This window comes from Leucoraja erinacea, chromosome 2, assembly GCF_028641065.1.
Source record: "Leucoraja erinacea ecotype New England chromosome 2, Leri_hhj_1, whole genome shotgun sequence".
NCBI lineage: Eukaryota > Metazoa > Chordata > Chondrichthyes > Rajiformes > Rajidae > Leucoraja > Leucoraja erinaceus.
The window spans coordinates 16,272,857-16,286,891 of NC_073378.1; the positions used below are offsets into that span (position 1 = coordinate 16,272,857).

General features: G+C 41.6%; 1 protein-coding gene across 4 annotated transcripts in view; it reads left to right on the forward strand.

The window, feature by feature from the left end:
* Positions 1 to 181: 181 nt before the first annotated feature.
* Positions 182 to 14,035, forward strand: part of LOC129707203 (protein adenylyltransferase SelO-like) — a 78,389-nt gene continuing 64,535 nt past the window's right edge. For 3 of the 4 annotated variants that reach the window (XM_055652057.1, XM_055652048.1, XM_055652042.1), the window contains exons 1-2: positions 182 to 852; positions 8,321 to 8,439. In XM_055652057.1, coding sequence (XP_055508032.1) covers positions 636 to 852; positions 8,321 to 8,439 — 336 coding nt within the window. In that variant the 5' untranslated portion in view covers positions 182 to 635. The remainder of the gene's footprint in view (positions 853 to 8,320; positions 8,440 to 14,035) is intronic. The other variant, XM_055652033.1, reaches the window with a different exon arrangement.

Consider the following 14,035-nt stretch of genomic DNA (forward strand, 5'->3'; position numbering starts at 1 on the left):
GAGCAAAGATAGAGCGGGTTCGTGCAAACCACGCCCGGCGTTTTAATTTATTCTAATCAACACCGGGCGTGTGCAACAACCCTGGATGGAATAAAAACCGTCGATTTTAAATAAATCAATAAACAAATAAATAAAAGAGGAGCTAATTATATTTTATGGTAAAAAAAAATTAACATGTTTCACCCGGAAATTATTCTGGTCCAGCAGGTCACTTGGAGTTTTTGCACGGAGCTTTCTTTCTGTTGTCACTGCCAGCTGTTTTGCTGTGTTTCTTATCGAATAAGTGTAAAATCGTATTTTATTTGCAAACCAGTGTTTTTGTGACAAGCCGTGCTGATGCTTAATACTTAATGGAATCAAGACACCTTCTGGAATTTCGTGGCGAAGGAAGTGCAAATATAAAATGTGTAGGAAGGATCTGTAGATCTGTAGATGTTGGTTTTAAATAATGGTTATGTTTCCTTGATCTTCTCCAGAGAAAAAAAAATCGCACCGCTGTGTATGGAATTATTTCACCCGGCTACCACATCTTGTCCAGACACGCACGGTTCATGGTGTATGTTGGATCTTTGCTAAAACGAGACTGATGGCTGTACAGAGGACTCTTGACTGGGACAATACTTAAACTTGATATCATGAGAATAATGCTTCTGTGGTTGATTTGGGAACCGACCTTTGGGATTTTTTCTCGAGGAGAAATAACAAACTACAAAGCTGCTGCTGAGCCTGAATGCAATTCGATTGATACTAATTTTTATTCGATTAATGGCGATGATACTTTGGGTTACAGTAAGGTTAATTATAAAAGGTCATCCATGGATGGATGGAATTTAACTTCCCAAAAGTTAATAGGTAAAGTTTATAATTTTCCACGGATATAGTATGAATATTAAAACCGACTAAGTTATGTTTTAGCCTTAAGTGATTAAGACAATAACAACACTAACCTCATTTTGTATTGCCCCTCCTTTGGTTTGCAATGTTACAACATTTTGAGATTTAAAAAATCAAGTCTGCAATTTATCCCATCAGATAAAGCATAGAAATAAGTTTAATTTGACACCAAATTCACTTTCATATCTTCAGTATTAAACAAGTTATGGCCATTTTCATACTCGGAAATTATCATATTGTTCCTTATTGCTTTTGCATTGACTTAACACAAAAGCTCTGATCGAGGACAGTCAAAAGCCCATAAATTTCTTAAAAATTAAGAGAACTGTGTGAAATTTTCAGTTATTATAGATTGAAGCATTCTGAAACAAATATAAAACATCTTACTTGGATGACCTGAAATTAAAGCATATAATTAGTTAATTACCTAATTGTAGTCAATTACAAAATTGACCGTTGTGACGGAAATAGTAATAAACACCCAGACTGCCTTGAAAATTGAAAAATGTGATATTCTCAAGATCAGAACTTTAATATCATTATATTATATGCTGTAAATCCATAACAGATAGGTAAATAAATTACAATTTTTAGCAATAGACCAAGTCTTTATGAAGATCAGTTACTAGCTGGTACATTGGCATATCATAATCAGCAGCATCATCATACTCCTCAGATTGTAACCAATAAGCAACTCTGATTTTCCTCAACTATAAGTTTTTGCTCTTCAAACCACGCACACATATGCACACATTCTCGCTGTCCGAGCACGACGTGAGGAGGGCACTGACACGGGTGAACACAAGAAAAGCTGCAGGCCCCGATGGCATCCCGGGGCGAGTACTCAAGTCCTGTGCTACGCAGCTAGCTCCAGTGCTCACTACATTATTCAACCTCTCCCTGGACAAGTCCGTGGTCCCTGCCTGCTTCAAAAAATCCATCATCGTACCGGTACCAAAAAATGCCTCCCCAGCCTGCCTGAATGACTACCGTCCGGTGGCCCTTACCTCGGTAGTCATGAAATGCTTCGAGAGGCTGGTGAAGAATCACATCTGCGCCTTCCTCCCTCGGAACATGGACCCGTTGCAGTTTGCATACCGTCCGAACAGGTCCACGGACGATGCGGTCTCCCAGGTCTTGCACACCGCTCTCTCCCATCTGGACAGCCAGAAGGGGGGCTACGTGAGGATGCTGTTCATAGACTACAGTTCAGCCTTCAACACGATAGTCCCCACCAGACTGGCCGGGAAGCTACTGGAATTGGGGCTCAACACCTCCCTGTGTGCCTGGGTCCTGGACTTTCTCACCGCCAGGCCCCAGGTAGTCAAGATGGGAGGGAATACATCAAAGTCCCTCACCCTGAGCACAGGATCGCCCCAGGGTTGCGTCCTCAGCCCCCTATTGTACTCTCTGTACACACATGACTGTGTGGCTAGGTTCAGCTCCAATTCAATAATTAAGTTTGCTGATGACACTGTGGTGGTGGGCCTGATCTCAGACAATGATGAGAGGGCCTACCGGGAGGAGGTGGCTGATCTGGCACTCTGGTGCCAGGAGAACAGCCTCCTCTTGAACATCAAAAAAACGAAGGAGCTGATCATGGACTTTAGGAGGGCACATCATCCGAGGACGTACACTCCATTGAGTATAAAATGGGGATCCTGTGGATAGGGTGAACTGTTTTAAATATCTGGGGGTCCATATCTCCGAGGATATGACATGGACATCACACGCCTCAGCACTCGTGAGTAAGGCAAGGCAGCGCCTTTACCACCTCAGGCAATTGCGGAAATTCAGAGTGTCTCTGAGGATCCTCCAGTGCTTCTACGCAGCAGCGGTGGAAAGCATCTTGTCCGGGAACATTACAATCTGGTTCGGGAATTGCTCTGCCAAGGACAAGAAGGCTCTGCAGAGAGTAGTGCGTTCGGCCGAACGCACTATGGGAACTTCACTCACCCCCCTGCAGGAACTATACAACAAGAGGTGCAACTCCAGAGCAAATAAAATCATGAGAGACCTCTTCCACCCCTGCAACAGTCTGTTCCAGCCGCTGCGGTCAGGCAAACGCCTCCGTTGCCATGCAGTGAGAACGGAGAGGTTGAGAAGGAGTTTCTTCCCAGAGGCAATTCGGACTGTAAACGCCTTTCTCACCAGGGACTAACTGTACAGAACGTTTTTCCTTCTATTATTTATTACGTAAAATAATATGTGTGATTGTGTTTAGAATTTGTTTGGTTGTTTTGTTGTTCCGTGAGCATTGCCACTTTCATTTCACTGCACATCTCGTATGTGTATGTGACAAATAAACTTGACTTGACTTGACTTGACTTGACTTGACTTGACGCATGACATGCCTTTCTGCCCATTACTTTCCCATTAAGAATGTCCTGTAGATTCCATTTCTTAAGAAAAGGATAATTTTTTTAAATAGCCTAAGTATCCAAATAACAAACTAATCCCATTCACACAAGAATTCACAATATAAAATGAATTTTAAATCTCACTATGAATTCAGATGCCAGATGGAAGGAATTTGATGTTTAATTCCCATAAATTAATATGGAAACATCCACTCAATATAATCACATTTTTTTTTTTTTTCACAATACATGGGACTTAAACTGATATTTAGTATAAAAATATTGACTATGGGTAGACATTAGACAATAACACAAAATATAGACGATTTAAATGCTCTAATGACATGATTGTCCAAGCTTTTAAATCATCTTGCGAGTGGGTTTTTCTGGAACGCGATCGATTGGAACGTTGTATTTGCGGTGAATTTGAACCACATATCGGCAGGAAAAACACTGCCGGTTCGTATGGGGCTCAAATCACATTTTCACAACGTAAAATTAGAATAAAGCCATCCCAAGAAGCAAGCTTATATGTAAAATAAACGACTTACCCTTTGTTTTGTCCCGTTCTTGCGATCCGTCACGTTGAGGGCATTAGAAGTCGCTTTTTATTTTAATCAAATTATTAAATTGTCTCACGATTAAAAAAAAAAATCCGGAATGGAAGTCGGATCGATTATTCTTCAGCAGCTAGCAGCCAGAGGAAATCCGCCTCTGACAGGCAGTAGAAAACTCAATTATAATCCCGCCCCCCTCAAAGGCGTCAAAGTCGCGCACACGGCCAGTGGCAGAACTGCAGCGCCGCTGAAGGTAAGTTTTGTAACATTGCTACTTTGGTGGAAAACATCACCAAAGGTGGAGAGTACATTGATAATTGTTGAGAAAAGTTTAGTAGTTTCTGTCGGGCTGTTTTCACCAGTATTCCACATCTGACATTTTTTTTTTCCGGATAAATTGGCAGCTTCCTTCGTGAGCCCAATTTAATAATGTAATATTGCCTCAAGTTTAAATTTGGCGGTTCAGTATTGATAGCACATTTTACTGGCTTTTGAAATTAAGCAAAGAGTAACAGAAATACAACGGGTCCCTTCATCATGGCAGGCAGTAACTAGTGGCTACTGATGCCCACTCCAAAATGGGATCCCCAAATAGTTGCACATATGAAGATTATTTTTCTCTGATGAGGGATCTGAAGGAAATATATATCCAAGTTTATGAAATGATTAAAGGGGGGGCAGTGTTAGCTGTGAGGAGGATGCTAGGAGACTGCAAGGTCCAGAACCAGGGGACAGTTTTGGATAGGTCATTTGGACTGAGTGGGAAAAATTTTTCACCCAGAGAGTTGTAATTTGGGAATTCTCTGCCACAGTTATCCATTTTGGTGGCGAAACGGTGGCAGCGGTAGATTATACCTTAAATGGCGAGTACAGCGCCGGAGAGGGGGAGATGCATCCTGACTACGGGGTGTCATGTACATGTCATTGAAGGTATGCATGCAGGTGCAGCCTGGCAGGTTTTCTCCAAAATCGTCGGTTTTAGCTTTCATTTAGAAACAGTTTGGAAACAGGCCCAGGGACCCACTAGGTGCAGCGCTGACCAGCGATCTTCGTGAGACCCACCTGGACATTGCGTATTTTCTCCAAACTGAGGAAGGAGCCATAGAGGGAGTGCAGAGACTGTTCACCTGACTGATTCCTGTGATGTCAGGACTGTCTTATGAAGAAAGACTGGATAGACTTGGTTTATACTCTCTAGAATTTAGGAGATTGAGAGGGGATCTTATAGAAACTTACAACATTTTTAAGGGGTTGGACAGGCTAGATGCACTAAGATTGTACAGGTTTGTAGGTTAATTGGCTTGGACAAGGGGTCAAAAATTGTCGCAAGTGGGGGCAGGAATTTTTTAAAACCGAGATGAGAAGATGGTTGTTTGGACACGGTGGGCGTGTATCTCTAAACTAAACTTCAACAGAAAAAATTTGAATAAAATTCATTGGCTGTATTTAAGAGGGAGTTGGATATAGCCCTTGGGCTAAGGGGAATCAAGGGGTATGGAGAGAAAGCAGGAACGGGTACTCTGAGTTGGATGATCACCATGATCATATTGAATGGCGGTGCAGGCTCGAAGAGTTGAATGGCCTACTCCTGCGCCTAATTTCTATGTTTCTATGTTAAATCAAGGCTTTGTTGACTCTAATAGACGGACACAAAAGATTTTATGGTAATAGTACAATTGAGTTATCTATTATTCTGGTTAATGCTTTCACCTACCAACTTCAATAAAACAGAATATCTAATGAATTCATTAAAGCTCTTTTTCCAGGAAAATTGGCCGCGTAATTTAATAGGTTAAGAATTAGAATTGGGGTAGATCATCAGGTTCCTTGTTCCTGCTTGCTACTGAATAAATAAGAATGCAAAATGGAATCTCACCAATAGTGCTGCATTCCTTGATTAATAATATTTTTTTCTTTATTATATAGCACTTTTCGACAAATATAGTATTTAACCAAAGTGCTTTACGGGTTTGATTAGGATGTATAGAACAGACCAAATGTCAACAATGTTGGGGGAACAAAACCAGGGGTCACAAAGAAAAAAAAAAGACACAGAACATTTAGGACTATAGAAATCAACAAAAACTTTTCCCCCCCACAGAGATTCACTGTGAGGGAATTCTCTGCCACAGAAGGCTGGAGGCGATCATAGTCCCGCAGCGGTAGAGTCGCTACCTTATATGTGGCCTCAGCGCCAGACGGGTTAGATCCTGACTCGGGCGCTGTCTGTACGGCGTTCGTGAATGTTCTCCCCGTGACCTGCATGGGTTTCCTCCAAAATCGTCGGTTTTAATTTAGTTTAGAGATAGTGCAGAAACAGGCCCTTTTGACCCACCAGGTCCGCCGCTGACCAGCTGACACTGGTACATTACACCAGGCCGGGGTGTTGAAATCCTTTTTACCCGCCCGCGGCTGGACGCTCTGCAGTCGCAGCTCAGCGATGGAGGCAGTCGAAGATCCCTGTGCCCCGGAGCTTAGGTCACGAGGCGAACGTAAGCCATCGCCCACTCCTGCTGGTGTTGGTGTCCCAGCATCTGCACCGCCGGCGAAGCTGTAATCTTGGGCATGGAAATCGTCGCTCCAGCGCTGCTCCAGCTCGATGATAATGTGCGCACAGAGAGGACGAAGAAGCGACCCGGTGAAAACCGCATCTCTGACCAGGTAGGACTGGGATCAAAACAGTTTCCCCCTTCACCCCCCCCCCCCCCCCCAGTTGGAGAAGATAGCTCTCATTAAAAGTTCCCACGGACAGGACTAAAATAAAAATAAAAAGGGAGAAAGGACTCATTCTGGATGATCAACTATGAACGGCGCATCACCCCCGCAGTCCGCCATCTTAGAGAAGGGTTGATAAGGGGAGAAGGGGATAGAGGGAGAGGAGGGAGGTAGGGAGGGGAGAGGCTTTGTGGAGGGTGGGAGAAAATAAAAGATTTTATGGTAATAGTACAATTGAGTTAACTATTACTCTCACACCAGGCAACATCTGGTGAACTTCAATACTGCACCCTCTCTAAAATTCACATCCTTCCTGTTTCCAACACCAAATTGGCATACAATATTCAAAGTGTGGCTTAACCAACATTTTATATAGCTCCAACTGGGCAAAATAATGAATGTGTCCTTTTTTTTTTTTTTTAAGTACAATGCTATATAATCAGATAGTCCATTTACCATTGGATCGGTACAAGTCTACAAATTGTTCTTCATTAATATACAAACATATCTCCTTTAAATATAATCAACAACAAATCCTTCACAGCTCTCAGGTAATAAATTCCAAAGATTCAAAACCCTCTGGGTTTTATCATCACCGTTCCATAAGATGTTTTTATCTTGAGACTGCAGCCCTTATTTTAGGCACTCTGGCCAGAGGAAATGTCAGCTGTGCATCTGGTCTTTTAATTCCATTTTTAGGATCTGGGCAGTATCGACAAGACTTATTTATAGCCCATCGCAAACTGTCCTGTCGAAGGTTAAGGCGACCTGTCTTTTTGAACTGCTGTAATTCCTCTGGTGTAGATATTTCCACATTTGTACATTTCAATTAGATAATCTTTTTCAAATTCGAGAGTACAGGCCATAAATGCTTAATCCATCCTTGTATGACAAACCTCTGCATCCAAGGAATCGGAACAGATTTCAACTCATATTTGTAATTATAATTTAGTTTAACTTTGACTGCGAACACAACTTACTCCAGCAATTATTAACGCATCTGTGTGGGTGATAAATCCTGTCTACAGTTCCTGGGCAAACGCTGTGGTATTTGCCTTGCATCTCCAGAAATTGCACAATTTGTTCGTTCTTGTCATTGATTTTTGTGGATAAGTTGTTTTGTTGAGGAAGCACTTTCTCCTTCTCAGCACCTACAAAATTTCTAGCACGGTGAACATTCTCATTCCCACTACTGGGAATCAAATGGAGTTTGGTTTTAATGGAATGTTGTTTCCAGCCATACTGTGTCATGTTATTTCTGAGGATTTGGGCAAAATCGCATGTGGAACCAATGTGGCCTGTAGAAGTAGTTTAGTATTTATAGGTAGCTATCTTTACAAACTTTTTATTTCTTTGTTATACCCATAGTATATTAATATATGTGAGAATTATTTATTTTAACTAAAGTACATTGACCTTCCCTCTTCTTCACTGGGATTCTCAATTCTCTTTACATGCTTTCCCCTTTCTTTCTCTACACTCTCCCCTATATATTACCCTCTCTGCCCATTTCCTTAGCTCACTTTCCCTCCTTTCTCTTGTAACTTCTCTTCCTCTTTCTCACTTGTTCTTTTTACCCATCTTTATTCTGTTTTTTTCCCCAATCAATGAACAAACTGGAAAAAAAATGCATTCACTTGGAGAAGCTGCAGTTTTAACTATTGTTCATTTGCAAGATCAGGAAAGAACTTGCTCTGTTGAAATCAGTTTTTCTAACCAATATAATATTTAATCTTAGAAATATTCTGGCATTTTGATATTTATTTTGAAAATTAACTTTTATTTTTATTACAGACTCTTTCCCACTTGATTCTATCAAACAAAATTATGTACGTCAAGTAAGAGATTGTATTTTTTCTGCGATTCAGCCAACACCCTTCAAGTCTGCGGTTACACTGGCAGCAGTATCAAAGGTTGGATTAGTTCGTCATAGTCTTTTTGTGTATCTTTATCAAAAAATTGTTGTTAAGTAGATTAAACGAACGCTTACATTGTCATTGGTTCTGTATTAAATTTGTATTATTTTAATTGAGCATCAATATACATAAAAGTGATGCGATTTAAGAATTGTGATGATGTGATCCAGCTCTCCCCTTTTCTAAGCTGGCTCATGTCTTGTTTACCAACTTTGCTGAGATCATGGGAACAGGATTTAGCCATTTATCTTTTGACCTGTTCTGTCATTCAATTAGACCATAGTTCATTCCATTTATTGGTATTGGTTTATTATTGTCGCGTACACTGCGATTCAGTCGAAAGCTTTGTTTATGTGCTATCCACTCAAATCATGCAAGACATGAGTACAATCGAGCCATACACAAGTATACAGGTGGTGCAGGGAGAAAAATACCAGAGTGCACAGCATTATGGCATTGCGGTTACAGACTTTATATGACTTTGTTCCCATTCCCTTAATACTCTGGGCTGACATAATGCTAACAATTTTGTTTTGTAAGTTAGTAAGTAAGTAAGTTTATTGGCCAAGTATTCACATACAAGGAATTTGCCTTGGTGCTCCGCCCACAAGTAACAGCATGACATACAGTGACAGTTACGAATGACTTAGAAAACACTAAACATTAATAATAATAAAACATTAATGATAAAACACCATTGATCAAGCATGTGAACCAACAAAATACCAGATCAAAGGGAGGCTACAGATTTTTCAATTTGTCTTCTTTGATGAAATAAAAGAACGGTTGATTCTAGACCCATATGAAATAAATGGTGCTGAAATATCCAATTATCTCATTCTTAGGAGGACGATATCTGAAGGTCATATTACTTTTTGCGTTGCAAATCTGACTACTTGTTTTAAACTCTCATCCAGAGTTGGGCTGGAGGGTCTGTTTCCATGCCATATAGTCATATGATTATGCTTGAGTTGGATCTGAAAATATGTCTGCTTCAGCTGAAATTTCATTCAGCTAAAACTTACTACATATTTACATTAGAGTACAATTGAATGAAAAATGGGCTAAACATTAATATAAATGATTGCACTCCATTGAAAGCAAACTTGCATCATATATTATAAGTCAGCATGGTTTTGTTAAGGGGAGGTCTTGCCTGACAAATCTGTTGGAGATTTTTGAGGAGGTAACAAGCAGAATAGACAAAGGAAAGTTGGTGGATGTTGTTTACTTGGATTTTCAGAAGGACTTTTACAAGGTAAGGCTGCTAAACAAGATAAGAGACCATGGTATTAGAGGCAAGGTACGAGTATCGATAGTAGATTGGCTGATTGGCAGAAGGCAAAGAGTGTGTATAGAGGGAGTCTTTTCTGGTTGGCTGCTGTTGACCAGCAGTGAGCTTCAGAGGTTGATGTTGGGTCTGCTACTTTTCATTTTATGTTAATGATCTGGATGAGGGAATTGGCAGTTTGTGACCCAAGTTTATGGATGATATGATATGGGAGATAGGTGGAGGGGCAGGTAGTGTTGAGAAAGCAGGAACTCTGCAGAAGGACCTGGACAGGTTGGGATAGTGGGCACAGATAGTGACAAATGGAATGCAGCACAACAGAGTGTATGGTCATGTACTTTGGTAGAAGGAATAAGTTGTAGACTACTTTCTAAATGGGGAGAGGATTCAACATTTGAAGGTGCAACGGGACTTGAGAGTGCTTGTGTAGCATTCCCAAACGGTTAATTTGCAAGTCGAGTCAGTGGGTAAGGAATGCAAAGTTAGCATTCATTTCGAGGCTAGAATATAAAAGCAAGGATATAATGCTGAGGATTTATCAGGTGCTCGTGAGGCCACATTTGGAATATTGTGAACAGTTTTCGACTCCATATCTGAGGAAAGATGTGCTGCTTTGGCGAGGGTCCAGGTCCAGGTCCATGGGGGCAGCTCAGTGGCGTAGAATTAGAGCTACTGCCTCACAGCGCCGGAGTCCTGGGTCCAATCCTGATCTCGGGTACTGTCTGTACTGAGTTTGAACATTCTCTCTGTGATCGTGTGGGTTTTCTCTGGTTGCCGACAGTGGGTTTTTCCCACATTCCAAAGACGTGTAGGTTTTGTAGGTTACTTGGCTTTTGTCAATTTTCCCGAATGTGTTGGATAGAACTAGTGTATGGGCAGTTTCTAGCTGGTCGGTGCTGACTCTATAGGCATAAGGGCCTGTTTCCAAGCTGTATCTCTAAATGAAACTAAACTAAACTGAGGAGGTTCACAAGAAAAATCCTGGGGATGATTGGGTTAACCAATGAGGAGCATTTGAAGGTTCTAAGCTTGTGCTCGCCAGCTCTAGAAGGATGAGGGGGTTTCTCATTGAAATCTGCAAGATAATGAAAGGCCTAGATAGAGTGAACATGGCAAGGATGTTTCTAATAGCCCCAGGAATAGTGGATGCATTAGTGATAATTTTTCAAAACTCTTTAGATTCTGGAGTAGTTCCTGAGGATTGGAGGGTAGCTAATGTAACACCACTTTTTAAAAAGGGAGGGAGAGAGAAAACGGGGAATTGCAGACCAGTTAGTCTAACGTCGGTAGTGGGGAAACTGCTAGAATCAGTTATTAAAGATGGGATAGCAGCACATTTGGAAAGTGGTGAAATCATTGGACAAAGTCAGCATGGATTTATGAAGGGTAAATCATGTCTGACGAATCTTATAGAATTTTTCGAGGATGTAACTAGTAGAATGGATAAGGGAGAACCAGTGGATGTGTTATATCTGGACTTTCAGAAGGCTTTCGACAAGGTCCCACATAAGAGATTAGGATACAAACTTAAAGCACACGGCATTGGGGGTTCAGTATTGATGTGGATAGAGAACTGGCTGGCAAACAGGAAGCAAAGAGTAGGAGTAAACGGGTCCTTTTCACAATGGCAGGCAGTGACTAGTGGGGTACCGCAAGGCTCAGTGCTGGGACCCCAGCTATTTACAATATATATTAATGATCTGGATGAGGGAATTGAAGGCAATATCTCCAGGTTTGCGGATGACACTAAGCTGGGGGGCAGTGTTAGCTGTGAGGAGGATGCTAGGAGACTGCAAGGTGAGTTGGATAGGCTGGGTGAGTGGGCAAATGTTTGGCAGATGCAGTATAATGTGGATAAATGTGAAGTTATCCATTTTGGTGGCAAAAACAGGAAAGCAGACTATTATCTAAATGGTGGCCGACTCGAAAAAGGGGAGATGCAGCGAGACCTGGGTGTCATGGTACACCAGTCATTGAAAGTAGGCATGCAGGTGCAGCAGGCAGTGAAGAAAGCGAATGGTACATTAGCTTTCATAGCAAAAGGATTTGAGTATAGGAGCAGGGAGGTTCTACTGCAGTTGTACAGGGTCTTGGTGAGACCACACCTGGAGTATTGCGTACTGTTTTGGTCTCCAAATCTGAGGAAGGATATTATTGCCATTGAGGGAGTGCAGAGATGGTTCACCAGACTGATTCCTGGGATGTCAGGACTGTCTTATGAAGAAAGACTGGATAGACTTGGTTTATACTCTCTAGAATTTAGAAGATTGAGAGGGGATCTTATAGAAACTTACAAAATTCTTAGGGTGTTGGACAGGCTAGATGCAGGAAGATTGCTCCCGATGTTGGGGAAGTCCAGGACAAGGGGTCACAGCTTAAGGATAAGGGGGAAATCTTTTAAAACCGAGATGAGAAGAACCTTTTTCACACAGAGAGTGGTGAATCTCTGGAACTCTCTGCCACAGAGGGTAGTCGAGGCCAGTTCATTGGCTATATTTAAGAGGGAGTTAGATGTGGCCCTTGTGGATAAGGGGATCAGAGGGTATGGAGAGAAGGCAGGTATGGGATACTGAGTTGGATGATCAGCCATGATCATATTGAATGGCGGTGCAGGCTCGAAGGGCCAAATGGCCTACTCCTGCACCTAATTTCTATGTTTCTATATTTGCAAATTAATCTATGCAGCCCCAATGGGTAGAGACTACAGAATCATGTTAAGCATCATTTACACAACACACAACAGTACAATCCGATTCAATTCTCATAAATAGTAAACCTATCCCAAATGTGTGTTTTTTTTTAAATTCTAGCATAGGTATGCTTACATTGTTTCCACTGCCAGAGTATAGCTGCTCTTCAGTTACAGAATCAGTCACATTCATCAGTCTCACACAAAGAAAAGGTGCTAAATTTCACAGTATGACAGTTCACAAATGTTCACATTTCTAGTATAAAAATTAAGTGCAAAGACTACTAGTTATATATCCATTCCAGATCTAGAGAGCCAAATATCTCAGTTCCAACCTAATTAGTGGCATAAATTATAGTTTGTCAAGAGGAATGGATGCCTGAAAGCAAATTTATCACCAAATAGCAAATTGTGTTCTGCTATAATTTGTGTTTCCGTTCAGTGAATTTAATACAAGACAAGTGATGAACTAAGGACGACTATTTGCATTATGTGGGCTGAATTGGTTATTACGCAATTTCCATTGGTGAGAAAGGGAGCTATTTTGAAGTTACTTTGGGGGAAAAAAAAGCTGTCTTGCCAAAAAGTCTAGGTTTCTACACAACCTCCCCGCAGTAACCAGACACTATTGTCTCTTAACAACAGTCTATCGATTTCATGATTAATGATTTGGACGAGGGAATTGAATGCAACATCTCCAAGTTTGAGGATGACACAAAGCTGGGGGGCAGTGTTAGCTGTGAGGAGGATGCTAGGAGGCTGCAAGGTGACTTGGATAGGCTGGGTGAGTGGGCAAATGCATGGCAGATGCAGTATAATGTGGATAAATGTGAGGTTATCCACTTTGGTGGCAAAAACAGGAAAGTAGATTATTATCTGAATGGTGGCCGATTAGGAAAGGGGGAGATGCAACGAGACCTGGGTGTCATGGTACACCAGTCATTAAAAGTAGGCATGCAGGTGCAGCAGGCAGTGAAGAAGGCGAATGGTATGTTAGCATTCATAGCAAAAGGATTTGAGTATAGGAGCAGGGAGGTTCTACTGCAGTTGTACAGGGTCTTGGTGAGACCACACCTGGAGTATTGCGTACAGTCTTGGTCTCCTAATCTGAGGAAAGACATTCTTGCCATAGAGGGAGTACAAAGAAGGTTCACCAGACTGATTCTTGGGATGTCAGGACTTTCATATGAAGAAAGACTGGATAGACTCGGTTTGTAATCGATAGAATTTAGAAGATTGAGGGGGGATCTTATAGAAACTTACAAAATTCTTAAGGGGTTGGACAGGCTAGATGCAGGAAGATTGTTCCCGATGTTGGGGAAGTCCAGAACAAGGGGTCACAGTTTAAGGATAAAGGGGAAATCTTTTAGGACCGAGTTGAGGTAAATATTTTTCACACAGAGAGTGGTGAATCTCTGGAATTCTCTGCCACAGAAGGTAGTTGAGGCCAGTTCATTGGCTATATTTAAGAGGGAGTTAGATGTGGCCCTTGTGGCTAAAGGGATCAGGGGGTATGGAGAGAAGGCAGGTACAGGATATTGAATTGGATGATCAGCCATGATCATATTGAATGGCGGTGCAGGCTCGAAGGGCCGAATGACCTACTCCTGCAC